Source organism: Neolamprologus brichardi, chromosome 23, assembly GCF_056152115.1.
Source record: "Neolamprologus brichardi isolate AB-2024 chromosome 23, ASM5615211v1, whole genome shotgun sequence".
NCBI classification, from domain to species: domain Eukaryota; kingdom Metazoa; phylum Chordata; class Actinopteri; order Cichliformes; family Cichlidae; genus Neolamprologus; species Neolamprologus brichardi.
The window spans coordinates 16,717,983-16,745,812 of NC_142125.1; the positions used below are offsets into that span (position 1 = coordinate 16,717,983).

The 27,830-nt window shown below is 38.4% G+C and overlaps 1 protein-coding gene across 3 annotated transcripts in view; it reads right to left on the reverse strand.

Annotated features, from left to right (window-relative positions):
* Window positions 1-277: 277 nt before the first annotated feature.
* The window catches only part of ect2 (epithelial cell transforming 2), a 36,400-nt gene continuing 8,847 nt past the window's right edge, over window positions 278-27,830 (reverse strand). The window contains exons 5-26 of one of the 3 annotated variants that reach the window (XM_035912650.2): window positions 27,644-27,826; window positions 26,796-26,885; window positions 26,446-26,553; window positions 24,323-24,396; window positions 22,734-22,864; window positions 22,326-22,441; window positions 21,397-21,459; window positions 20,395-20,617; window positions 20,049-20,210; window positions 18,840-18,964; window positions 17,777-17,896; window positions 17,630-17,698; window positions 17,345-17,455; window positions 15,733-15,829; window positions 15,427-15,508; window positions 14,214-14,292; window positions 13,550-13,669; window positions 11,781-11,919; window positions 10,867-11,021; window positions 10,125-10,232; window positions 8,541-8,675; window positions 5,217-6,797 (exon numbers count right to left, since the gene is read on the reverse strand). In XM_035912650.2, coding sequence (XP_035768543.1) covers window positions 6,621-6,797; window positions 8,541-8,675; window positions 10,125-10,232; window positions 10,867-11,021; window positions 11,781-11,919; window positions 13,550-13,669; window positions 14,214-14,292; window positions 15,427-15,508; window positions 15,733-15,829; window positions 17,345-17,455; window positions 17,630-17,698; window positions 17,777-17,896; window positions 18,840-18,964; window positions 20,049-20,210; window positions 20,395-20,617; window positions 21,397-21,459; window positions 22,326-22,441; window positions 22,734-22,864; window positions 24,323-24,396; window positions 26,446-26,553; window positions 26,796-26,885; window positions 27,644-27,826 — 2,667 coding nt within the window. In that variant the 3' untranslated portion in view covers window positions 5,217-6,620. Of the gene's footprint in view, window positions 1,218-5,216; window positions 6,798-8,540; window positions 8,676-10,124; window positions 10,233-10,866; window positions 11,022-11,780; window positions 11,920-13,549; window positions 13,670-14,213; window positions 14,293-15,426; window positions 15,509-15,732; window positions 15,830-17,344; window positions 17,456-17,629; window positions 17,699-17,776; window positions 17,897-18,839; window positions 18,965-20,048; window positions 20,211-20,394; window positions 20,618-21,396; window positions 21,460-22,325; window positions 22,442-22,733; window positions 22,865-24,322; window positions 24,397-26,445; window positions 26,554-26,795; window positions 26,886-27,643; window positions 27,827-27,830 lie in introns of those variants that run through there. The other 2 variants (XM_006801995.3, XM_035912651.2) reach the window with 2 other exon arrangements.

Genomic DNA, 27,830 nt, shown 5'->3' on the forward strand with positions numbered 1-27,830 from the left:
CCAAGGCAGCATCACTCGAATATACGCACAGATACAGATGTTGTGTAAAAAGGCTTTTAAAACAGGTACAAGTGTACTGGGAAGAAACATATGGTTGTGATCTGTGGAACTGAATCTCTCAAATGTTAAAATAGAAGCTTTATAAAAGCTGGAAGCTTAAGTTTACATTAACAAGGTGAGTTAATTAGAATATTATTACATGCGGAGAAAGAAAATCTACAACACTACAATAAAACAATGACAAATGTCAGTTAAAGTGAGTTAATTTAAAAAAACATAACAAAACAAAAAAAACCCAAAACAAAACATAACATTAAAGGGCAAAAAAAAGTCGACACAAGAGATTAACTATTTTCCCCTGTTAAATAAAAAGCCTAACTTCAAAATTAATGTTAATTTACTTTACCATAGCATTTAGCAAATGTGGATGGGATTAAATTCCCATTTAAACCACACGTATACAAACATGATGAAACTTGGTCTATGCTTATAACCACGAACGGCACTGAGCAGTTGCTTAGAAATCAGGAAGCTGAATAGGGAAACAGAAACACTGAAAATGTAACTAGTACACAAACACACACAGAAAACACAGAAAACTAAAAATTTGTCCTTCATTTTTTTAAAAATTAAGTCAAACTTGACCAAAGCAGTGGCTATCAAACACAAACATGGCACAGTACCGTTCCAGTTAGGCCCTAGTGATGCAGTCTTAATTCCAACATTGTGAGTTTGGAAAAAGAAAGGAAGTCCTGGAAGTTCGCAGCAAATGACTAATATTAGCTGGATAAAGCATAAAAATTATGACCAGTTTGCCCCCACTGCTGCTCATATTTCAGATAGGAAGCCACAGACAGCTGCAGGACAGTTCTGATACTGGCAAATATCAGTAAGTCCCTACATTCAGTGCATTATGATGGCTTAAAGCCATTTCTTCTGGATAGGCTAAATCTGTGTAAGCCTGAAGCACCGGTTTGGACAAATATAAGTTTGTCGTACTTTACAGGTAGCTTTAACTTTATGCAAATCGACCTATGTGGTCAAATCTTGCTGTTAGTGTCAGTCAAGGCAAACGAGGTGGAAAAGGCTAGTAATGACTCCTGCTGGTGCCTTCAAACAGAAGCATTTCAGAAGAGGTGGGTGGTTGAACGACTGAATGTGTGATACTTCCTCTCAAACATGGTAGGCAGATGGACCATGGAGGGCGAGTGGTGTGCCTGTAAATGGAAGACAGATTTATTTATTTATTTTTTAAAAGAAAATGACAAACATGGAAGAAAAAGTACTTATAGTTAATTATATGTTAATACCCAACTGTCCCGTTAAAGAGTGATTCAGGTTTCTTGAAACACTACTTTCTATATTTATGTTTGTAACTGAGCTTGTTATCATATAGGAAACTGGATCTGCTACAAGAAAAATCTAATATGGGTGGAGGTATTTCGTGCAACTTGGAAAAATAGGTTTCAGCAAGGGAATATGAGAATGGCAGTTTTACCTATTATGTGTTTGTACACAGTCAACCATATTTATATAGTATCTTAACAGCAGACACCTCAAGGTGCTCTATATGAAGAAAATGCTAAAATATTAGAAACAGAACCGATCTGTCGGCAAGAGCAGAAAGGAAGAGTGTTTGGCAGAACTAGACTCAAAGAGGGACAAGTCATCTGCCAGAACTGGCTGTTGGGGGTGAGGGGGAAAGATGACAAAATATTGCACTTGCCCTTACTGTCCATTTAAAAACAAACAAACAAACCACAAAAGGCGTTAAAGGACCTGAAAAGTGAAGCCAGTGAGCAAGTGCATTAAATCCAGTCTAATCGTAGGCAGGAGGTGACTTCTTCAGTTTCAAAAACACATCCCACAGTACAGAAGTCAACAGAAGGGAAAATAAAAAACATAAAATAGCCCTCGAGTCTGTTGATCTATGACTTCAGGAAATCCTTGAATCTCCAAACTGCAGTTGATTTTCAGCGCAGAACAAGGACCATCCCCAGATGCAGTCCAAGAGGATGGGAGTGAAGTGTCTAACCACAAGACCAGAAGCATCTTGACAACAACAATCTAACCAATTAAACTAAAAGACAAGAAAGGCAAGGGCAAGCAGTTATTAGTAACTGGGTTTTTCAACTGCCCAAGTAGCCTCCACGGTGCTTTCAATATGATTATTAGCTCTGCAAGAGGTGGTAATCACCTTAGTTTTTATTAAAATATGAAGAAATCAATTCTTGCAGGTTTGAGAAGGCAGTTTGAAATGTTTATTATTAGACTTTGTATTTGGGTACTCATAAATATGAATGAAGATCTGTATCAATTGGACATTTAACCTTTCCCACAATTAAATGGCAATTTAATGTTTCACCTCCCACTAAGGTAATTTAGATAATCTGTTGATTATCTGACTGCTTGCATTTGTTTTCCTGATTACAATCACTCTACACTCATTGTAACAAGTGTACAATGAAATCACTACATAATCACTGAAAGCTGACATAAACAAAGCAATAAGCTCTAATAAACTGAAAATATTGCAGGAATTGCAATTTGGATAATTAAATCAGCTTACATGTACAGTTTGTATGTTTGTCACACTTAAATGTTTCAGATCAAACAAATCCAAATATTAGACAAAGGTAACAGAAGTAAACACAAAATGCAGTTTCTAAATGAAAGTGTTTATTATTAAGGGGGAAAAATCCAAACCTACACTGCCCTGTGTGAAAAGTTGACTGTGGTGTATCACGTCTTTGGAAAGCTGAGTTCAACTTCTCTAGCCACCCAAATGCCTGATTACTGCCACACCTGTTGTCAATCAAGAAATCACTTAAATCAGACCTGCCTGACAAAGTGGAGAAGACCAAAAGATCATCAAAAGCCAGACATCATGTCACAATCCCAGAAGATTCAGGAACAAACTAACAAAGTAACTGAGACCTTCCCAGGTTTAGCACTCATGACCTCTTGGATGAGTCATCATCCAAGAGGTCAAGCATTTCAGACACAGAACATCATACAAACCATAAAACATGGTGACTGTGGTAGTTTGATGGTCTGGGGTTGTTTGGACCTTGAAGACTTGCTGTGGTAAATGAAACCATGAAATCTGCTGTCTACCAAAACATTGAGAACAAGAGTATCCAGCCATCTGTTCATGACTTTAAGCTGAAAGCGCACTTGGGTCCTGCAGCAGGTCAATGATCCGAAAAACACCAGCAAGTCCACCCCTGAATGGCTTAAGAAAAACAAATTGAAGAGTTTGGAGTGGCCTAGTCAAAATCCTGTCCCGAATCCGATTGAGATGCTGTGACATGACCTTAAAAAGGCAGTTCGTGCTCAAAAACCATCCAATGTGGCAGAACTCCAACAATGCAAAGATGAGTGAGCCAAAATTGCTCCACAGTGCTAAAAGAATCATCATCAGTTATCAAACTTCCGTTATTAGGTTTAGGGGGCAATCACTTTTTCCACACAGGCCATACAGGCTTGGATTTTTTCCCCTCATTTAATATATAATAAATATTTAATAAACACCTTTATTTATAAACTGCATTTTGTGTTTACTTGTGTTATCTTTGCATTCAGAAAATATTCAGGGTCTTTCAGTTTTTGAATGCATAGTTCTTAATCTGATATAATGAAGTTGATATAATTTCTATGTTTGCCCATTAATCCACAGCAACAGTTTGAAAACAATATTGTAAATTCCTAAATTTATCATTCACATTAAGTATGCAGAATCCCAAGCAAGTACTTCGTAGAATCTCTTACGGAGGTAATCACTGATAGATGGTATACGGCCAGGTGATGTAGACTTGTCTGTGCTGGAGTCCTCAAACATTTTACTAGAGAATCATCTTATTTTTCCTCATCGTTTCACATATATTCTGTTTAATGTGTGCACCGGACAGAGTGTGTTTCTTCTAAAATTGTTGTTCTTACAGCAATTTCTCTTTGTTGCAAAATGCATTGCTTTTCATAGAGTCATATACATTTTGCTGGATGTAGACTGGTGATCAACACTGGTATTTAACAACTTTTAAATCAATTTTAATTTAAACAACGCCTGCAAAAATGTACTTAAAATACTTTCTAAAGACATTGTATACTCAAGCTTGACTCAGAGTTAAGACTGGTAGTGTGAGTCAGTGCGTACACGTATGCACCAAGTACAAAGTTTAGTTTATGTGGTGCAGCCTCATTTTAATTACTGTATGCAAAGAGACAAACATTGTTACTCAAGTCTCTATGTCTTTCAGTCCAAGCCTGGCACCAAACTAATTGAGATGTGCAGCCTTTGCCAATGCAATCACACTTCAGCAGCTTTCCACCTGGCTTTTACACACATGGCAAGTGCTCTATACAAGCATTTCATCAGAGCCACAGTTTTTTCCAAATACCCTGTGTGAAAATGCACATCAGCAGATTTATGCCTAGTTACAGTGATATAGCGCCAGTGTCATACAAAGGCATCTTTACTCTAAACATTACAGTTTGCATAGATGTGTCTCATTGGAATAAATTAAGCAGAGTTCATCATAACAGTGATACAGAAGCTTTTTTGTTCCCCCAATCTGTGAGGGCATTTGAAGTTTCAAGAATCAAGACTTCTTCAAGTTTTAGTTTGATCACTACAAGAAGTATGATAATGGTGAGAACCAAAACAACGAATTCAAAAATATTTCAAGCCCATAAGTCCGTTTTCCCTGTGAAAACGTAAGTATTTGAAGCTTTCTGTTAAGGTACAAATGTGTCTAAATTTTGCTTTCTTTGTCGATAAAGTTGTTTCTTCTTGATCCAGAGGAGACACTTCTTGAATACACTTGACAACAGCTACTATTGTATTGTATCTATAGTTTCTCATTTCAGCTCTAGCAAAACAATGATGGCAGATTCAAGGAAAAACAAAAACCCTGCTCATTGCTTTTGGGTTGCCTATGCAGGAATGTTGCCACACATGTATCATTATCTACATGATGCCTGCATTTAAGATGCGATGGGTGTAAGTGTTTTTTGTAAGTGCACCTAATCAAAACAACACTTTCTATAAAAAGCTGGCATCATTATCAAGGAATTCTCATTTTGCATCAGTGCAATTCTCACTTCATTTGCAATTCTTTCCCATCTGACCATTTGTGACTGAGCAAAATGCCCATGTAAAAAAAACACAAACCCAAAACTAAGCACAAACACAAACCAGAGACGAAACGGTGCATTTTAATCGAGTTCTGTAGAATATGTGCCAGAAAAAAGGGGCATCAGGTAGGGGCAACACCATGAGTGTCTGCAACCTCAATGCCACAAAAATCCTTCACACTGCTCCTTTAAATGGCTTCAGCTAATATGAGGCCTTGTGTGCCTAGTGACTCAGGCATCACATGTGATTAAAATGTATTACAGATAACAGTTGACCTGCCACTAAACATTAAAGCTCACATAAAAAGTCACACTGACATTGTGAATACATTGACATTTTAATTTTAGTGTGCTGTTTGTGTGTAAACTAGCCCAAATACACAAAGCTCACTGCATACAAAAACTAAAGACTTTGACATTTTGATTTTTATTCTTGATATTTTCTTCAAGTGGCACTGAAAAGAATGGCTTTGATCAAAACAAAGGTCGATAAGAGACAAATCATCCTGTCTTATAGTTGTAACGGTAACTGAATCATTCCTTTTTAATATTCATGAGTTGGCTCAATGCAAAATGAAACTATCTGTTTGTGAAATCAAGACTTCACATCTAAATCTCTCCCCCAAAATAAGAGGTATCAATCTGGAATGACAGTCCCAGCTCTTCGTGACCCCTGCTCATTACTAACATGTACACTGTACACCACCTGGTTAATATTCCCATCCACCACCACTCCGTGATCTAAGACATTCTTCAGAAAAATTACTCCAAATCAACCCTTAAAATCTCCACCCTTTACACGTATACCAATCTCCAGTGGAGAGAAGCATTATACGCAAACTGATGGAATCTCGTCTGTGTCGATCCGACTTGGGCTGTGGAGCAAATCTTTTATTTGTATTTTTCATTTTGCAGGGTCTCAGCTTCTAAGGAGTTGATTTGGGACTAGAAATGCACCAGTGATACTCTGATATTAAAAAGGCAAATGTGCCAAGACAGTTTAATGAGGATTAGTTTAAAATGGAAAATGAATTGGTGCACCCGAGACTGAAAGTGGACAACAATAATGTCTGCTCACGTCAAACTCCAGGACAATGCTCAGCGATCATTTAAAGCAGAGTCTCTTTGCGAGGACTGGTCACAACAGCCTTCTGTGGATCCATGGGAACTTGAGGATTTCTGCATGACTCAGGAAAGACCCTACGTTTGGCATTAAAAGGTTGAGGACCTGGAGAGCTTGCTTGGAATCCTACAGAGGGCAGCGGTCTGGACAAATGTTGTCGAGATTTGGATCGGGAATGTTTAGAGTTGAGCTGTGTGGAGTTTTGGACAGCTGAAGTAGAAGCAGAGGTGGGAAGATTTAAACAGGACGACTCCCAGGAAACAGGGAGGCTGGAATGAGTTAGTGCTGGTTGATTAAATAAAGAATCATTAAAAATGGGCTTAGATTCTCTGGTGACAGAGCAAGCATTAAGCTAGGGGTCTTAGCTCAACTCGGAAGCAATTTTGGGGACAGGATTTTTGGGGGGAGTGCAGGGGGTTCGCATACGATCAGGGATCTTGAATCTGATTGGAGGGTGGTCCAGAGAGTTAGAGCGCTGCACCACGGCACTGCTTTTGGTAGAATCATTCAAACTGAATGTTGAGGCAGCGCGGGGCATCTAAAGTACATAACAAAAGGGAGAAACAAACGGAGCAGGGTTTTACATTTCATGAAGGGGGGGAGAAGACGGCAAGAAAACAGACGAGCTAAAACATCACAAGGAAACACAGATCAGTACAGTAACTGAAGGCTGTTTATAGGATTTCTTTGTGGATGATCTGGCAGAAATGGAAAATAATTGTGTTTTCATTAGTGTATAATCATCTGAAGGCAAATCCTACCATGTAGTATCATAGTGGTTCTACATTACAGAACAGATGAGTTTTCCTATATGCCTGGAAAGGCAAGGGCCCCATTATACCTGCCATGCTGCATCGTACAGTGCGAATGACACTGTACGACAAAGCTGACGTCAAATTGATGCCACATCCACCATCTGTCGCTCAAGCACCTCTAAATTTCTATAACCTGTGACGCTACCATACATTTGTGTCGGTTTTCTTGCCATTTTAATGACATATGGGTTGACATATGACATACAAGCTCAGAGATTCAGCTTTTCAAACTTGCAACAGTTTGAAAAGATGAGACTTTGTGGGGGGAAAAGACAAATCCTCACACAAATCCCCCTAAGCAATTCTTTTGCTTCCAGTTTTGATTTCTTCCATTTATCAGCACTGATGAAGAGGTTTTCTCTGACACCCATTATTCAGGAGAATACTGGAGCACAACAGTGAACATTGCAGCTGTGCAAGAGCATTACTAGCGGTGTGCAAAGCAACCAGCAGGGCAGGTATACTGGGACCTTGAGGCAAGGAATTGTTCACTTAGCTGCAATCTGCAATGCCAACTTCTGGTAGAAGCCACTAAATCCTAATCTCTTCTAACTACACATTGTGCAAATACTAGCTTTGCTTGTTTTTTCTTTTATTCAGTCAGAAAGATAACATTCAACACCTCGCACAAAAAACTCTATTCTTAGCCACTATTGAAAATAATTTATGGGGTTACAGGAAAGAAACTCCATCTGATTAAAAATAGTAAAAAAATAATGACATATAAATCTCTAGTCCTCATAAGCCAGCAGCAAAAGTTATATTTTGTCTAGTTTCTAAAATCTTTTTCACTTGCTGTTTACAAGAGGAGCTCTGCATACTGCCATTAATCTGACTCGATAAGCTTTGAGCATTTACCCATGGATTACTCTGCAGTCTGCATTTACATGCATATACCATTAGAAAGACGCATGTTACCTGAGATACTTATCAAAAAGGTAAAAATGTGATAATGTTGTACCAATACTACACACTCAAGGGTTTTAGAATACAATATGATTAAATTAACCACTGAAACGCACACAAAAAGGAAGATAAGCAAGAAGATTATAGGACTATTTTTCTTTGCCAAAGAGAAGAAAGTCGCAGCACATTTAAGACCGCGAGCCTTTTTTCTGCTTTCTAATCAAGTTAGATGAAAGTAACTGACACCAATTGGATGGGTCTGATGGAGAGATCAATTACCTGATTCTCAGCAAAGGGAGAGAGATGGAGAAAACAGAAAAGCAATAAGGAACAGGTGGACAGATAGATGGTTAGAGAGACGGACAACCTCTTAGTATCCATCACTTTCATCATTTAGCACACACGTAAACACACCAAAATGTAGTAACTGAGTTATACAGACGGTGAATGTGAGTATTATAATACAAGAAATTAGATGATCTCAGTTTGGCTACATCATTAATACACCTTGTGTTAGCTAGTACCAGACTTAATAATGCCATATAGATAAATGAACTTACAGCCAACGTGGTGCTGCTGCCGACGCGGTTTTCACAGCTCAGCCTTTGGCTTTTCTCATCTGAAGGACTGTTGGCCATGAATGCCCTCTGGATCACACGCTTTGGGGTCTTGGTGAAAGAAAACGCTCTTGTCACCTAGTACACACACACATACAGATAGGAAACGTCAATAATTTCTGATTTGTTGGCAGGTCTCTGTCATATTTGTAAAGGTAAAAGAAAAAAACAAAAAAAAACAAAGCACACTACAAGGCTCCACTTGTTGCACCATGAAAACTCTAACACTTCTAGAACACCTGCTCTTCATCTTTGTCATAGGCGCCGCATGATATTTTTGCATTCAACAGGTTCTATTTTCAGCCACTTCATTTTGAGTATCTGTAGCTGTAACTCATTTTGCATTTGCTCTTAGTGTCCATCACTACTGAAGCCACCTGCATAACTAGAGGATTTATTTCTTCCAAACACAGTGAAAAAAACCTACGTGCAGTTTTTCTGGCATTGAAGCATCTGTACCAGGCAGAGCATGGGTACAAATATGTAAAAGCTGTCATTATCAAAGTACAGTCTGTTAAATTATCACATTTCATTTTTTTAAAAAGGGCAAAGGCCTCAATAATTACAAAAACACTTATGACAAGGAGTGCACACAACAAAAACCATTGCTCATCTAATGAACAGGCAATTAGTCAACATCTGGTAATTTGGTATCTTTGATTTACATTTTGTTCAATTTGTGAAATCATTATCATATACTGTGTCAAAACTAACATAAATTAGTATATAGAACCTGGACTAACAGATAAAATAATAACTGACAACCTCCCATTCAAGATCATCTACACGTTCAGACAGATCCCAGCACACCAACTGTTTTTAGATCACTCTAGAAGGCCTTCCAGTATCCACATTGCTATTACTTTGCAGTTCAATCAAACATGACCGCAGACATAAGCTTCTGTTTCAAACTAACTTTTTTATTTTGGCCAAAACAAGCTTTTCATCCATTTCTGAAAAAGGAAAATCAAGTTGAAAAATGACCATTTTGACACCCTGGAATAAATCCAGCACACACTACAGAAGTGCAAGGAGACGTGTAAGGGACTTCCAGGTTACTACCAGCCATATTAACACCAGTACAGGTGATTGAGATGAAGTAGGTATGATTTTTGATTTTTATTGGACCATTTCTGGCACTTTCTGATCAACCTGCTTCTGAAGCTTTGCAGCTAGAGAAAACTCCCTGAGCTATTGGTTCAAACATGCAGGACATCAGCAGAAGAAAATCTTCCACAAAAGCAGGTGTGACATCAGAGAGTGAAACGAGTTGCAGTTTTTGCATCGTGCTGCTGTCTTTTTCTTAGCCCTTTCTATTTCCATCACGCCTACTTTTCTCTTTAGAACATCCAAAATAAATAAATAAATACAAATTGCTAAGAATGTAAGGTTTTATACTCATGTTGCCCATCTCTTTCCTCCGGCTGAGTCAATTTTTGGAGCCTTCCACCAAATATTAACATCATTAATATTTCGGGGTCAATATTGGAAGGGTTCCTTATTAAAAGCCACTTCTTCGGCCTTTACCTTTTTAGAGGTTTTCTTGATGGCCCTGGAGGCTTTGCTCAAGGTGCTGTCCATATCCTTGGTGCTGACCTGCAGTGAGTCTGGGTTTGTACACTGAATAAGGTCTTCCTGTTTGCAAGACAAGACAACAAAATACAAAAAAAAAGATCCAAACTCAGTATAGTAAATCATGACCTGAAGAGTGCAATTCAAGTAATCAGTACAGATGGATACATTTTACTCTGTTGTCGAACTAGTAGGCTGATATGTGGAGGAGGATTAACACAGTCTTTATTTCCTTCTCTCCCTTACCCTGCAGTGGGCTTTTTAACAAGCTGAAGTCCTCTCATTGGTATTCACATTGCAGCTCTGACCCAGTGAAAAAAGCATTAGGAATGCAGCTGTGTGCCGTTTAGGCAGAACAGATGCCAACATCGCCCCCTGCTGAGTACTCTGCAAACTGCAGCATCTCAAATTAACATCTTCCAGTGAGCTCAACAATGCATGAGCTTAATCAACACCAGAGAAGTCTGATTTCTACCATTTCCCACAAGCACTAAATAACTGTTAATCTTTTATGTAATTTCTCATTTTTGTTTCCATGAACAATAACTACGATATGCATTATGCATTCCTACATCTAACCACATGTCATAAACATGCCCTGTCTTCTCATATACAGATGTATGAAACAAATACATTCGAGCAAAAAATGTCCTCCATTGCTTTCTTTCTCTTTATGTATGAGTGTGTTGCTTCTCACCGCATCAGCCCTGCAGATGGTGTTGGCTACATGGCGGCAAAGTGTTCGCAGCCAGGCGCTTTTAACCGTTTCCTCTCCCGCCAGTTGGAAGCTGAACAACAAGTTCTCCTGTTCAGTCGGAGGGCGAACCACCAAGGCGAATGCATTCACACACTCTGAAGGAAGGAATTGAAAGAGTGAGACCAGGACAGACAATGACGGTGCAAGAGGGAAGATAATTAACAGTGACAAAAGTAAGAGGGTTTAAAAAAAGAAAAAAGAAATCAGGCGGTGAGAAGAGAAAGATATAAGAAAGAAAAAAGGAAGATCAAGGGAGTGTGTGGGATGAGGAGATGGGAGAAGAAACTGTTGAAAAGAGATGAGCAGGAAGAAATGATGGTAACACTTAAGACTGCTGGGGGAGATGGGTTACAGAAGCCAGAGTCATCTTGTGCAAAAGAATATTCAAAAGTTCATCTAATGAGGCTTCAGCGTCCAAGTCAGACAGACTGAGTGGATATCTTCTAAAGTTAGTTAGCTCTGTACTTCTACAGCCAGGGTGTCCTTGTTTAGCTGCAGTGCAAGTAAACAAAGTGCTCTCTTAAAAACAAATGAAGGAAAGGGATTATAACAACAAACAGAAGCTGTGATTATTCAGATGGACTGCTCGAGGGAAAAACAATAAATTAAATTAATTAATTAAAGATAACTAACATTTTCAGTTAGTTGGAAGCTGAGAGTTTCTTTAAAATTTTATGGGGCTACACCAAAGACATGCATTTAAAAGCATTCAAGCATGACGCATGATTTTTCAAAAATACAACTTAAAAATGAAATTATTTAATCTTCTGCTCCACTTACGACTGATCATATGGACACTGAGATGACTTGCAGATGAAATGTTAAGATGCAACTGTGTATTTTGCCAATTTTACCTTCTGTGTCTTGCAAGTCCAGCACTCGTCGAATCTGAGACAGCGGCATTAATGCTATGTGTTTCAGTGGGGGCGGTGGTCTCGTCTGTCCCAGCGGACTCTTGAACGTATTGATCACCTTGTGTCGCTTCCTCGCAATCTGTAGAGTTGCAGACACCAACTTTGGAGGTAAGTGTGAAAGTCAACTTCAAAGTAACATCCCTTGAGTGTGGGTGCATTTTGCAGTATGTGGGTGAAGCTGCTATCGATTGCTTGGCGATAAATCAATGATGCCTTCATAGAGGTAAACGATGCAACTCATTAATGTCACGTTAATTAGGAGATGAGAAGGAAGATAGAAGAGGCAGAGAAGAAAGGAGGGAGATGTGGGAGAGGATAAAATACAACACAACATTCCAGGTCAAGAGTTAATCAATGGCTGCTGATGATAGAGAGTAGTGAGGCCACCCATGACAATGGCCATTCTATATATTAAAACACACACAGTGTAGCTGCTGAACACACACAGACAGGCTCATTAGGAGGCGTCACTGACACTTCTGAATCAGCGCAGCCGCTAACCTCGTCTCTTTCATGATTGCCTGCCATGTTCCCATGCTGACCCACTGCTAATTAACACACACACTTTGTGTCAGCAGTGATAGACTGCACATTCCTGATTTGGCAAGAGACTTGCACAGCATATTCTGAGACACGCTGAGAGACTCTCCCAAAACCTCTGAAGCTTCTTTTTATCTTTATCATTTTTGTTGGGAAACATAACAGCTCAACATACAAGGCCAGATAAGCAATCTTTGGTGCAAGGGATATTTTAGGAGAATTTTGAAAAGTAAGCCCTATGACAAGACTAAAGTCACAGATGGAAAACACCACTAACAGCAAAAGTATATCTAGCCGGCCCCCTGTGTGACAAAGAATCTACATCATACTATGACTACGTAACAACTTTAAACCACGCATTACAGCTGAAAGGCCATAACTTCTGCACCGATTACTATTAATATATCATTCGATTATTCTTAATCACAATAGCAGACCAACACTTACAATAAGTGTTTTAACAGGGAGTAATTACCCAATTAAAAATACCGACTGCTGCCAGTGCTGCCCCTAGTAGAAACACCTGCAGTATCAATTTCAAACTCCACTGTCACCCTATTGTCTCAAATAGATTTATATAAGTCCAAAAACAGACATAAGAAATGGTAATGGTCTGCATCTGAGGCTACGTCCACACGTACACGGGTATTTTTGAAAACGGAGATTTTCCGCTTTCATTTAAAAAAAAAAAAAAAAAATTAAAAAAAAAAAAAAATCCCGTCCACACTTAAACGCAAAAATGAAGGAAAGCGCTGCTAGGAACATGCCAAAGCAACAGGTGGCAATATATTCCTATATTTTCCTTCCCAGTGTCGCCGAAGCACTTGCTCATAGGGGTTTTGTGAGTTGTCTTTGTACTATTGTAGGATCTTTACCTTACAATGCATAGTGCCTTGAAGCAACTGTTATTGTGATTTGGTGCTATATAAATAAACCTGAACTGAAATTATTAATTTAGCTGCGAAAGAGCTTTACCAAACAACATATAAATATGAAGAAATGTTTATACATTTTTAATTAAGCCCAAAGGTAAATTTAAATACAGCCTAGGTTTCTGATCTGGTGTGATAAAGGTAACCTTTACACTGACAGTGGGTTGAGGGGTTAATAAGTGTGAATCTGGGTCTTTGTATGACCAAAACTTTAATAGTGTGTTGATGCATTTTCACCTCAAGACAGTCATTGAAGAGGAACAGTGTGACATTTTCACCACGGTCACATGGCTGATCTCCCAGAGCAATGGTTTCTACTCGGTAAACGAGGCTACGATGGGAGGACAGCAGGTTGGCCTGGAAAGAGAAAGCACGATAAGTAGCAAGAAGGTGAAGAGAAAAATAGTGAGTACATGTTAAAGAGGGAGGCAGGCATGTTCAACAGCTCAACTAGCTCATAGTTTACATGGCAGTAGCCCTAGACAGGCAGCCAATCACAGGCCTGACACAGACGAAGACAAACTGTCAAAGTCCCATTTGCACTTACAGGTTATTTAGACTTGCCAGTGGTTTATTTTTGGTTTCTCTCGAGTCCCTTTAAAATGCTAAATTATTATTACTCTTACAAACCCACTTCCCAAAACATTAGGATGCATTATAAAACGCAACTACATTTTAATTGCAAAAGTACAAATACTATTGTTCCCTTCCACATGACTGAAATAGTCTGCCTGGTCTGTTTAGTGGTTAGGGCCTGCCTTCTGGAGGAAAACTAGAAGACAGACGTTCACTCTCACAATTTTTTAAAATATTTTTGCATAGAAATGAATTAGTACACAATCTGCACTAAAATGAGTGTAGCAATCACACACAGGTAAACAGCAGCAATCTTCAAACTTACAGGACAACCATCAACTTCATAAACAACATCAAAGATTTGCTTCTGGCCTTCAGTTTTCCTTTTGTCCTCATTAATGTGGCTAAAGAGAGAGACATCAAAAAAATGTGATTAATGCTTAAGAAGAAAAAAAATCAAAATCATTCAGTGGGCCACTGGAAAAAAAATCAAAATTGCTTCATAGTTTATCAACTGTCTTAGTTTTACAAGGATAGTATTTATTTCTGTTTTAATTATTGATAAAAGTCAATCATAACCACAAATACAGAACATGGCAATTTGCTAACAACTGCAACAAAAAGTTAAGCCAGTTAGGGGGGGAAAAAAGGTCATACAATATATGAAATCATTCCTTCGTCTTGAAGGTCCCTTTAAATGGTATTGAATCATGTTAGTGCTGCATATTTTTCCTTTTATGAATCCATGCATCAGTGTATGCTGATATTAGAGTACTGACAAATACAGTCACTGGAAGCCAGTATTGGATCGATTGTGCGTTCGGTGGACATCTAGGAATGTAATGAGGAGGTGAAGTACTTCGAAATGGTTAGAGAATACATTTCTCTTGGACGAGTACATAACAGAAAATTAAAAACCCAGTTGGCTGTTGGTTAAAATGCTGTTTTGAGCATTAAGAAAAGCTCACAAGGTGGCACTCCACTGAATTCCACCTTGCAGACTACTGCTAATTTCAGGGGATATTATTATAGCCAACTGTTTAGAACATCTGACCCAGTTAAAGCCACATGAGAATGTAAAATGAGACTGGTTATCACAGATGTGTGCACTGTTGGATAGAATGCATCTCCGGCTGGAGATGATCAAAGTCCAGAGGTGTGACCTTAAAGTTAAACTGCCAAGTCTAATTAATTTAAGTAGCATAACCACCGACTATACAAGCGGTTTTATTATTCTCTACTATTGCACATTTCATGCTTTACAAGCATACACCTGTATTAAAAGGTAGCTGTTTTTTCAAACTATGGCTCCGAGAATATCTACAGCAGTTCTTCAGATGTGTCAAGATTTAAACAGCTTCAATTATTGCCGAATCTTTACTGAACAATGGTCAATTACTACAATTTGAATATGCATGATGGTCAAGACTCATTATGATAAAAGAGAATTCACAAGAAAGTGTTAAAATGTATAAATGATCAAACAACGCTAGCTGAGAAATTGTCACAAAAGCAAGGTTAAGGTCACACCAACTCACGTCATGACTTCTTTCAGAGACTCAATTGCTTTCTCCAGTGTTATCTTGTCTGGGTTGTCATCCGATGTATGTTTCTTTATGTCTGGAATAGAGAAAAGAATGGAAAAAGTTTCGTAAGAAGTAGACGGGAGAGAAGAGATGAAAATCACAGAGAAATATGAACAGAAAAGAACATAGAGAGGACATAAAGAAAAATGGTGGCAGATGTAGACGGGGAAAGATTAAAAAAAAAAAAAAGACAAGGAGAGTTGCTGCAAAAAGTTCATCTAAGCTATTTTAACAAATGGTTATATATTTATGCGTTACCATTAAGAAGAAGGGCCACGCTAGGCAGTCTCTGTACTGGTCTTATGAGCAGCTCCACCAGTGTCTGCCTGCCACATTCTGGCTTGGCCTGGTTAATCTGTATAATGGAAGCAAATAAAATTGAAGCTTGATTTAAACTTCTGCGGGTTATTTAAATCCTAATTTACATGATAACTGAAAAATTTATTCTTAAAAAAGTTAATAAAATAAAAGAATAAATAAATAACCAAAACACAAAAAACAAGGACATGTCCACACCACAACACATGTCAAAGTAATAAATGCTATGTCTGTTTTATCTGTTGCTTATATGTTTACATGCACTGGAGAAAGCCAATTTAGGCCTGGCTCAAGAAGCAGGTTGATCATTCAGAAGGTTGGTGGTTCAATCCCCAGCTCCTCCTGTCTGTAGTCAAGCTTGTTGGAGCATCTCTGGGCATGAGACTGAACCCCAATCTTCCCCTGATGCAGCTATTGGAGTGTATATGTGTTAAGTTGAAAGAGCTTAGGCACATAAAAAAAGTGCTTGTATCAATGTGTATGTGAATGGGTGACTGAAGCTTGTAAGAAAGCATTTTGAGTGCTTGAGTAGAAAAATGCTATGCAAGTACTAAACAATTTAATAGTTAGGTAATCTGAGGTGGTGTTTATGTTTTATTAATCTGTGAGTCTTCTTCTGAGCATCTGATTTTCTAAGCGAAAAGTCTTTAGACTTATGAGGCGTGATCAAAAAATTCTGAAAACAGGCCAGTAAAATTAGGATGTTTAAGGTCATCTTGTCATCATGTTCAGACAGCATCCAGTGTGCCAGCTTTTGTTATGTTGCTCCCTGGAAGCTCAGTTCTTACCACTTGCACTGTTTGCGCAAGTTTGAGGTCTGCAGTGAAACTGCAACGCAGACGGCCAACATCAGCTTCTGTTTTGAATTCATGAGATGAAATATTGCTGGTGATGAGAGTCTGGTCTCCCGCTACAACCACTGTAATTTTCAGTTGAAGAGTCCACAGTTTATAAGCCTGAGGGTAGCACATTAAGTGAAGAGCGACACTGGGAGTATGGTCACATTATCTCTCTTTTTCCCCTCTCAGCATTCGTTGTGCACTGTGAACTTGTCCCCTTGGGTCAGACTGTCAACAAGAGATTCTACTGAAATGTGCAAAATCTACTGGTATGTGACAGTGAACATTCAGAGGAAATAATCTAAACTGAAGGTGTGCGCCATGTTAAGTGCACAATGAAAGCAAAAGTCTTTTATGCATACCAACAAAATCTTCACCTCACCACCTGACCCACTCACCAGATTTGGCAAGTTGCAGTGAGGGAGTTGCCTGCCAAATTCTCAAAATTAAAACTCAAGTTGAAGGATCATAGTTTTGATAAAAATTGAAGAGAGTCAGTGTCAGTCATAGATGGACAGGTGCAAGGGGACATAATGTGACTTCCTCTGAAAGATTTAGTATTTGCAGTGGTAAACAGTCAAAAGACTGTGGATGCAAACATCTGTCAAATTTTAATCAAGTTGGGGGTTTTTTATGTATCAGATTTTTTTTTTGCTCATGATGTCATGAAATCCACTAGACAGGCAAAAATACACAAACATAAAAGGTCATACCTTGAGGAATGCATGAAAGCGTGGTTTTTGTTTCTCACACCGAACAATGGTCTCTTTGCTCATTTCAAAAAAGTTGACAAAGGGGGGATAGGCCTTCACCAGCTCTTTAGACTATAAGGAAGGAGAAAAAAAAGGAAGAGTCACACAGAAGAATAAAGTTTACTTGAGAATCACACACCATGACACCAATATCAATTTCTCTCTGACTTTGACCAGCCTTGACCACCAAGCATGTGTGAACTTTTATAGCATGTATACATCATGTATAAACACGTAGAAACTCACGTATTTCAGAATGATGTTTCCAACGCTTCTGTTTTCTGACCAGTCTGTGAGGAGCTCCTCAAGATCATTCTGATCAACAGACCAGAAGGTTAACAACAAAACGTTTCTCCAATTTTTGCATAAGACAGACGTTTGGGGATACATTACCTTTATTCTGGTATGAACTTCATAGATGTCTGGGATGCTGCCAAATATTGTCTTAATCTCCTCTTGAGCCAGGATAGGTCCACCCACCTGTCCCTCTTTTTCCAATGGATGCTTGAAAAGCTAAAAATTAAAATAAATATGGGAAATACTTTATTATACACCATGAAGAACCAAGAATGATCCACATGTCAAAAGATCAAAGACCAACATTTTAGATGAAATGACAATCCAGAGCAACGTACCCAGTGATGGGGATATTTTCTGGATATTATTTTTCAATTGTCTTCTAATCATACATGAAGAAAATGGCTTGAAGCTTTAGTATTTTCAGGTTTTAATGCCATCATGTTGTGTTCAAGTTAATTCATGTAAATGTGAACATCACTTGTGAGAAAAGACAGAAAAGGTATAATACATTTTATCTTTATCTGTTTTTCCCATCTCCAATCAACTGTGCCATTGTTGTTTCAGGTTGAAAAATGAAATCCAATTATCAGTCTACTGTCATTCGAAACACGAGCTTATACCATCTGCTTTAGTAATTCCCTGTGTCTATAAATACTAAAGAAAAAGAAACATGACCCAACAATGAAACATGCCGTAATAAACAGCACTACATCTTTTTTTAGGCATACATGAAATTCTGAATCTCTGGATAATGGAGTCAGTTTCTGCTGTGTTTTTCTTCGATAAAAAAAAATCACAGTGGAAGAGCCACAGAAGCAACCTGAAAGTAAGCAACATCAAAATGGAGGAAATCCAAAAAAGAAAAAAAAGAAAAAAAAAAAGAGTAAAAGATTCTCAAGCAGAGACAGAGAGAGAAATGGTCAGGCAGGTCATTTTCTCCCTCACTGGTCAGCTGTCTGACTCTCTGCTGGGACCAACTGATAAGACAGGCCAAGTTGCAGCTTGCAAATACACATACACACACACACACACACACACACACAAACCTTTAATGATTATAGTTTAGCCTCAAACTGTCGCCAGGGACAACACACAGGTTGACCTGAGGGGGAATATTAGAACTGTGCACACCATGTGAACACAGACACACACTTACCTGTAGGATGGTGCTTAAAATGTCTACATAGTTGCTTTCAGTTTGGTAGAGCTCCTTGGAGACCTGCCACCTGGCTGACTGCTTGGAAAGAACCGGAGTTGAACTCTTAGAAGGCTTCGAACTCTCTGGAGGAACAAAGAAGCCAGGCAGGAAGACATAAGGTTATAATGGTGCAGTGAAGTACAGGCAGAGAGTGCCAGGTGTCCATTCACTATCATAGCTTGTTAACAACTATAACTGACTAAAAAAAAATTATTATTATTATTATTATAAATATTTTTTATGTACTGTAAGCCAATTCTGTTGTGAGGGTTACTGGCACAATGTATGTAATGGAATGAAAAGTATGTAAATGCAAAAATATAGGTTATAGGTTTTTAGTAGGTTTTGGTTTATTCATGTTGGTACACAGAGTTAATATATTAATTTGACTTTAAAGAATTATTTTTACTTTGACATGGCCTGGCTGACCTCATTGGTCTTTACAAGCCAGTGCTCTCAAAGTTGGAGAACATGCCGTTTGCCAAATCGAGAGTCAGACGTTCACACAAAACGTGTCTTACATTGCTCTGAGCCGACTGTGAAGACGACCTCCTTGAGAAATTTCCTGGCATTTTTCCTAAAACTGAGTTATCAGAAGCTGAACGTCCCAGAGCTAAGTGGTTATGTTTATGTCTGCCAATGGCTATTTTGTTTTTCATCTGACATCTGTTACATGTTCTGCTTTTATCTTATCCCCCCCTAACACTTTAACCCAAATTAAGTATTAAACTATGCTCTTTAGATGAAGGTACTGCATTGAGTGGAAGTAAGGCTAGTATTTTCTAATATTTGGTGACTAGTCAGTTGCAGTGCTTAAGATTTTCATTTTGTATACAATGATACTTCAAATCTCTTCATTGTGGGTTTTTATAGATAAGCCATGCACAGTTACACTATCCACTGAGCTATCCAGAAATTAAACCTCAGCTTGTTTGAGGGTGACAAACTGGCGACTGGTGACTACTTCACATTTGTACTCCATTACACTCAGCTGGCCTGGGAGTGATTGAGAACATAACTAAAAAAACAGAAACAATTTGGTTGTGTTACAGATAAAAACCACCTACATTACCGTAAAGGCAGTTTGTCATCCATCAAACAATAACTTTGTAATAGCTCTTAATTAATGTCAACCAGTATCACCACTGTCCTGCTCAAAATCCAGACCTCCATAAGTTCCCTGGTGCTGCTCTTCTTCTGGTTGTTGACAAGCATTTGTAGTCAGGTGAGACCTTTTTCTCCTCTCCTCCCTGTCTGTCCTACTCCTTTCCCTGGTTTTCCTTCTTCCTATCCTAGTCTTGGTCACAAAACTGTCTCCTACTCTGTCTTCTGGAAATAAGAAGAGTTGTGTACAATTTTCATCTGAAGGAAGAAAAACTCAACTAAAGCACAACTACAGTGGGAAAAACAAACGCTGCCTGCAGGGATCCATTAATATTTAGCAAAATGTATATATGACATAATTGCTTAAGAGTTGCATAAAAGAGACTGTCATCCATTCTCCCATCAATACCTGCCAAAGCCTTGCATGTCTCTGGAGTATTAGAAATGTCCAGCAGTGAACCAATAGACAACGAGTGCTCTGCTGACGGTCTTTTGCGCGGAGGGAAGGGAGAGATCTCTGTTTCCTTGGTGAGCTGAGCCAATGTGTCCTTCAGACGTCGACGCTTACGGTTACTGTTTGGGGTGGTGAGGGAAAGGAGGGACACTGCTTTCTTCATAGCTGGGCTGTCATTCTGAAGGAAAAAGAAAGCTCATGGTAAACACAAAGCAACCTATGTAAAAACTAAAGAATGAAAAGGTCATGAACATTTCTTGCAAATTATGAAATGAATTGAGAAGTACAAAAAGGCCAGTATGGATCATCTACACTTAATCTTATCCCTCATTTCTATGTTGCATGTGGAAAGGTACCCTGAGATTTTACAGTTCGTCATGGACACTTTCTGGAAGTTGTCACAGTTTTTTGACACAACAGTTGCTTCCTCAATATTGTGAGGAAGTCCAAGAGGAAGCACTGATTGTCATGTAGGGCAGCCATGGTTTTTAAATGTTCAAATAATTATTTATTTATTTATTTGTTTTACAGCTTTACAGCTTCAGCTAGTTTTGTGATAATACTGTGTAATCTGGATCCAGCATAAAGCTTGAGAGTGATAGGAAACTCCATAATGAAGTGAAAGGGGTAAGACTTAATATGGCAAGACTTAAAAGAACAGATGGCAGTTTACCACTGGTCAGGAATCTGCAAGCTAAAACAAAAAAAAATTAAGTATTTAAACAGGAACAGGGACAATGTAAACAAATAAGAGCTTAGAATAAAAAAAAAAACAAAAAAAAACAAATAGGAGAACTGTTTCTAAATACTGGCTGTATGCTGTACTTGCACATCTAGAAAAAAAAATCTTCCTTTTACCGTTTGTTGTCTTACATAAATATAGCATATCTATTTTTTGTGTACATAATTTTTGCTTTCATAGATACGCAAATAATAATTTAATAATCATGTACTCACCTTCTCATAGAGGTACATGGATTCTCCAGCTCGAGCATCCATCTGAATACTTCCCCAGAACCACTGCGAGAAGAAACAAGTTTTTATTGACCCGAGTTAGGACAAAGACAGAAAAAGATTAACAATGCTTAATATCGTACCCTTTCCTTTGAAAACCAATAAAACTGACAAAGTAAAGAAAATGATACCACTATATTGACTGTATAGTTAACAATACAGGCAAACCAAGTTATGTAGGTGATTTAACCTTTTCATCCACTGGAAGAGGAACTATTTTTCACCCCCTCTCTGACAGCATCGGAAGGAAAAGGGGGGAAGCAGAGACAGTATTGACTGAGATTTAACCATAACAGAATCCTGATCAGATAATTACTCTGTTTCAGAGCATTCATTATTTTGCTCTGTGTCCCTGTCCTCCTGCAACATAACCTCAGTGGACACTAATTAAACAGCTATGTCTGGACAGTCTTAGCCACTACCAATCAAACTTGTTTTTGTCTTGAAGTTGCACAGAAACATTACTGTATGTATTAGATGCTGTTCTGAACTTTTAATGGCTTGTTGGGTGATGTTAAGCAGCTTTAGTAGTTGATCTCAAGAATAACAACAAAACATGGCAGCAAAGCAGAGAAAAAAAAAAACTTAAATGTGCAGTTTAGAGCAAACTGAAGGCAGAGTTTAATGACATATAGGGCCAACCAATGAGAAGTAGTAATAATAGAGTAATGACTACCTGTTACCTTGAGTAATAGCTTCTTCTGGGTCAGAACATCAGTACGTTAAAAAGCATCACAGCTAGTGTGATCCCATCAGTAGATAGTTTCTAGTCTATAATGTGTGTCATTCCATGATAATGTCAATAATTATCCACGGCTATTTTAAGTAAAAATCAATGCCAAAGACGAGAAAATAAACATATAAAGCCCTACCTCTTGTTTGACCACAAATAGGTTCTTGGAGGGAGAAAATGGTAGCTCCTTTACCAGGTTTTCCTCCACAACCATGTGCGTACACCTTTCATTTCCAACCTCAAGGTACGTGCCACCTTTCATGAAGGAAAACCAGGAGATTATATAAATAAAATGCATACATCACTAAATCCTTATCACAGATTCATTCTGTAACATGAGACAATAACCTCTAAATTACAGTCAGGGTCAGAAAGACTCAGTCATATGGAGCCAGTCTGGGATTACAGACAAGAAACTGTAGAAAAACTGCGAAAGTTCTCCACACGGCTTTAAACAAAAAACCTTCCTGTAGTAGAGGGTGCTCAAACTGATTTTATATGTCTCTAGTGTACTTTGTATGAAGCTTTCATAGACTGTGGCACTGACCGTGTTTAAGAGTCCTCTCTTCCATGTTGGCCTTCTCTTCCTCAGAAAACCCCAAAAAACTGAGAACGCAGTCCTGAAACGGGGGCACTTTGAACTCAGTTCGAAACTCCTCATCACCTGCATGGAAATTTCTTCACAAAAAATAAAATTAATAATGACTTTACTGTATTGAACAGTATGTGCAGTAAGTAACAGTAGTGTGCGATGCAATTAAACATAAAATAATTATCTGATGGCTGCTTAACTAACACTGATATGCAAAGTATATAATAGGTGACATGAATCATGCATAACAATAAGTAAACAAGACAGTTTTACAATTATCCCTTCTGGGCACATAGCAAAGTAATAAACATCAGCTTGATGCCCTGACATGGCTTATTATCAGCCAATCTGAACTCTTGTCAGCACTGCCATCATGAAGACAGTGGTGGAACATGCTTGGAACAATTCAGAAACAACAAAGCTTGTTAGCTTGCACTGGTTTTATACCATTTCAGGATGGGAAAATCACATTCAGATTTTGCTTTATGGTGGGGGAGGGATACATATACAGTGGTCCCTTGCTATAACGCGGTTCACCTTTCACGGCTTCGCTGATTTATATTTGTGCAATTATGCATGCTTTTTTTTTTTTTGTAACAGCGCATTGTGTTCTGCGTCCCGATTGGCTGTAGACCATTGTCAATCAATCTCCTCCATGCTGTGTCTCCTGTAAAGTACAGAATGCGTTCAGCTTGTCAAATTTACATAAAGATTCGATCACTAGCAGTGTGACTCTGAAGTGCTAGGCTGTATGTTTGCAAGTTTTCTAACCAACCAAGGAAGATGCTAACCATTGCACAAAAAGTTGGACTTCTGGACATCCTAAAGGAAGGTAGAAGTTACCATATTTTTCGGACTATAAGGCACACCGGATTATAAGGCGCATTAAGCGAAACAAAACAGTCAGATAAGTCAAACTTTACTCAACTCATTCTTCTTGCTTCCTCTACTTCCATACCATTGATTCACAAAGTTTTTAACTTTGAGAGAGTTTAAACAAGAGAGAAAAGTGTGAAAATGTTCATGCCTGTCTGAGAAAAGTGTATAAAGTGTGTAGTCAGGGGTTTTACAGCCTTCAAACATCTATAATAATCGTAAAAAACAAAGCTGGCTACTTCGCGGATCTCACCTATCACGGGTCATTTTTAGAACGTAAGTCCCGCGATAAACGAGAGACCACTGTACATGTTTTTAGTTCACAGGCTTTTGTAGTTTAATTAAATACCATGTTACTTTCTTAAATTCCTCCTGTTTACTTGCTAAGCATTGCGAGCTGCCAATTAGAGGGAATCTTCAGAGCAGATGATGATTATTTTAGCCAGCTGCAGTCCAAAACAACAAAGTTTGAGTCCCAGCTGTAGGGCGAGATTCTCTTTGGGGAAGCAGCTACTAGAATTGGTGACGATCACCACAATAGCAACCTGGCTAGCAGGCCAGCTGATAGTTGAAAGCCCAGAGAGGATGGGCTGGCACTAGCTGGTTACCAAAGTACTGCATGTGTTGGAAGCACATGTCCTTTAAATGGTATTCAACATTCAACTTACACATAATCTCTTCTTTCCCAGGCCTTAAGAATCCATGATGGAGTGAGGATGGGTGTCCCCATGCACACTGCCAGCTAAGGACAAAACACAGCAGAGGAGAACACAAATGGGTAATTGGTGAATAAGAAATGAGGCAGAAATGACAGAAATAACAAAAAGAAGGACATGACATTCATCTAGGCACAATTTTGCAACTAAAAGACCGTCAAATAGTTCTGCTGTCACTGATAACAGCATAACTACCTCTCCCATCTGTTTTCATTACTCCTGATCGCCCTGTCACTCAGAACCACAATACAAAACGCGACAGGTACAAACATTTTCTACTTCAGGCACAATACAAAAAAAAAAGTGTCTGGGGTTGAAACAATTCAGTTTTTTTCTTTAAGTTAGCGTCACACTTTCAAATGGAAAACAGCCTTGACTGCCTCTCACAACAAGTTCACTGCATTTTGTCTTTTCTGCTAGAACAAAATGTACCCTTCACAACACTTTGAGAAAGAAAAGGGCAAAACAATGAAAAAATTAACTGAAAAGAGGACATAACAGTGAAGGAAGAGAAAAGGAAGAAATGGATTAATAAGAAAATAATTGGGAGGATGACTAAAAGCAGAACAGCATCAAGCATCTGTTCATCCGTGCGGAAAAACGACAAGAATGACAAGTGTCAACCTATTCATCCGCCCACCCATCGATCTCCATTTATCCCCACGGAGGGCACAAAACAGAGAAAACTGCTGTTTAACTGGAATTAAATTACAACTTTCTGACAGACCCAGACATTAGGATTCAAGCTAGGTTGCAGGGGGGCATCACATCAGTCCTGCTCATTCTATTTATTCAAGCAGAGAGCAGTGTCTCACACTCAAAAGAAGTGGTGTACAATGAAAAAGCCAGGAGGAAGAAATAAGTCACTCAAGTTTTCCAACTTTCAGAATATGAGTGTTGCCTCCTATTGTTTTGTGTAAAATACATATACATACACACATACATACATATACATACACACATACATATATACACATATACACACACACACACACACACACATGTATTTGTTACCAAAGTACCAAATGTAATTGTAATCCTGACACTAAAACCACTTCAACCCCATGGGGACCTGGATTTTGGTCCCCACCAAGATAGTAAGAACCCGTACACATACACACATATATTTATATGTGTATATATATATATGTGTGTATATATATATGTGTATATATGTGTGTGTATATATATATGTGTATATATATATATATATATATGTGTGTATATATATATGTGTATATATGTGTGTATATATATGTGTGTATATATATATATGTGTATATATATATGTGTATATAGGTTTGGTTAAATTATTTTGGTGTCTTGACTTCAGTTTCACATATAGCTCTGTTTTCAGTTGCAAAAAGGGGAGATTTTGTTCCCCATGGTTAGGGTAACATAATTATTCTATTTTTATTCCTTCTAGTTAATGCATCAAAACAATGACAATTTAGCAGAAAGTATAATAAGTTTGTTAGCTTTACAAAAGCTGTAAATAATGTTCCTGTCCTCTAAACATGTATTCTAATGGAGTCAAGAACATGTGCGTAGGCTCCATCATTTCCATGCAAGCCTTGATGCGTTATTTTGAGCACCAGGGCAATGAGTCGCCAGCTCCCCAGTTTAAGGCTACTTAATGCAAATCAGGGGCATCCAGCAGAATGTGACGCCTCCAGTTACTCACAATAACCACTGAAGCTAGACACTGCAGAACTAAACTGAAGATTGATTCAGAAACTTCATGTCTTATTTCTGAGTTGTTGTTTTTTATTTTGTAAGCAAATGATTCACTGTGTTTTCTTTGGTTTCAGAGTAGGGAAAAATTTGCCAGTTATCTATCTTGATAGTATTTGGTGGTGGTTCACCTATCAAGTCTCCAAAAGCTAGAAAGTGAAGTGTCAAAAAAAAGGCCCCTTTGGAAGTGCTGCGTCTCTTAACAGGTTTAAAAAAAATGTAACAAAGAGTATATAATAGGTTAAGAAGTTTGTCAAATAATGCTCATCCCTTCAACACACTGCAATTAATATTGGATGCACAGAGAGTAAAAAGACAGGAGGGGAAAAGTATATACAAACCCTGTATTTCTCTCCATGAGTGGAGTATGCAACAAGATGAGTGACCTTTGTGCTAAAGTCTTTCCGTATGGTCCCACCCATGTGATGAACCAGATTCACCAAGTTTTTCTACAAAAACAAAGAAAAACCACAAGGTCAACACAAAAATTAATATCAAGGTGGGAAAGGCCAGAAGTTCTTTAATCTAATTTACACCGTATCAGATGATAGCAGAAACTACTTTGGCCTCACACACCACATGTAAAGTGTTGGATAGAAATTTAACTTTTATACTTAAAGAGGTTTTTTTTTGTCTGTTTATTAGCAGAACTAAAAACAGATAGTGCCATGTATATGCTTCATGAACTCACCATTTCCTCTTTGTTCCTGAATCCAGTGAAGCACAGTGACAGGTTTAACATGGTGGTGGAGTAGAGAGGTCGACATGAAAACTGGAGAGGCTACGATAAAGAAACAGTAAAATTAAGAGTGGAATTAATAACAAATTCGAATTTTAAGTTTTCCTTAAAACTTAAATAATATTTAAACAATAAACAATAATTAATTAATAAATAATAAACAATATTTAAACATTATCTACAACACAAATTATGCCAGAGCATGCAGGATGCAATGGTTAAGTAAAAGTGACTACTAACTTCAGATAGCAGCCTGTTGTAACTGCACAATAGCTTAACACCATTTCCCTTGTCATGAGGTACACCTCGTTCATGCTCTGAATTGTAGTCATGCATGTGTGCGCTGTCTTCAACTGACAAATGCACTCCGTCTTGTTGATAGCAGACACAGTCGGGGCATATCGTTCGACAACAGTATCCTGTGTGAAGTCTGTCAGACAGACGGCACAGCAGGGAGGAGCTGCTCCTGTTCATCATCCTGTTCTGAGTCACAATGCAATTTCTGCATCCTGCTTTTTTAAATCAAGTTTCATTTCAGGGCCATCTCCGTTGGATCCCCCCCACACAACAAACAGACAACATATTTCCCCGAGCGAGAATTTCAGAGTGAAGACGTAAATATCTGCTGAATTCCAGAAGCCATGTTTTAGAGGAAGCTGAGGAGATGCTGCGTTTGAGTTATAGAGAAAATGAAGTGAACTGTTTCTTGATTGCATAATATTGTCAGCAAATTTACACGGACACTTTTTATGTGCCACAACCTTTGCATAAAATCAATCTGTTGTCAATCAAAGACTCACTTCATCCTTCGCAGCACAGTGCAGCACAACAGGAGGCCCAACAATGCGGTGTTCATGTTTGTAGAGGTAGTTGTATTCAGGAGAATCAAAGTGTGTGAGAACAAACACCGTCTCAAACTCAGTGTTCTCTCCATCCCCAAACTCCTGGACGCTATCTGTCATTATGAATGGGGTGTTGATGTCCTGA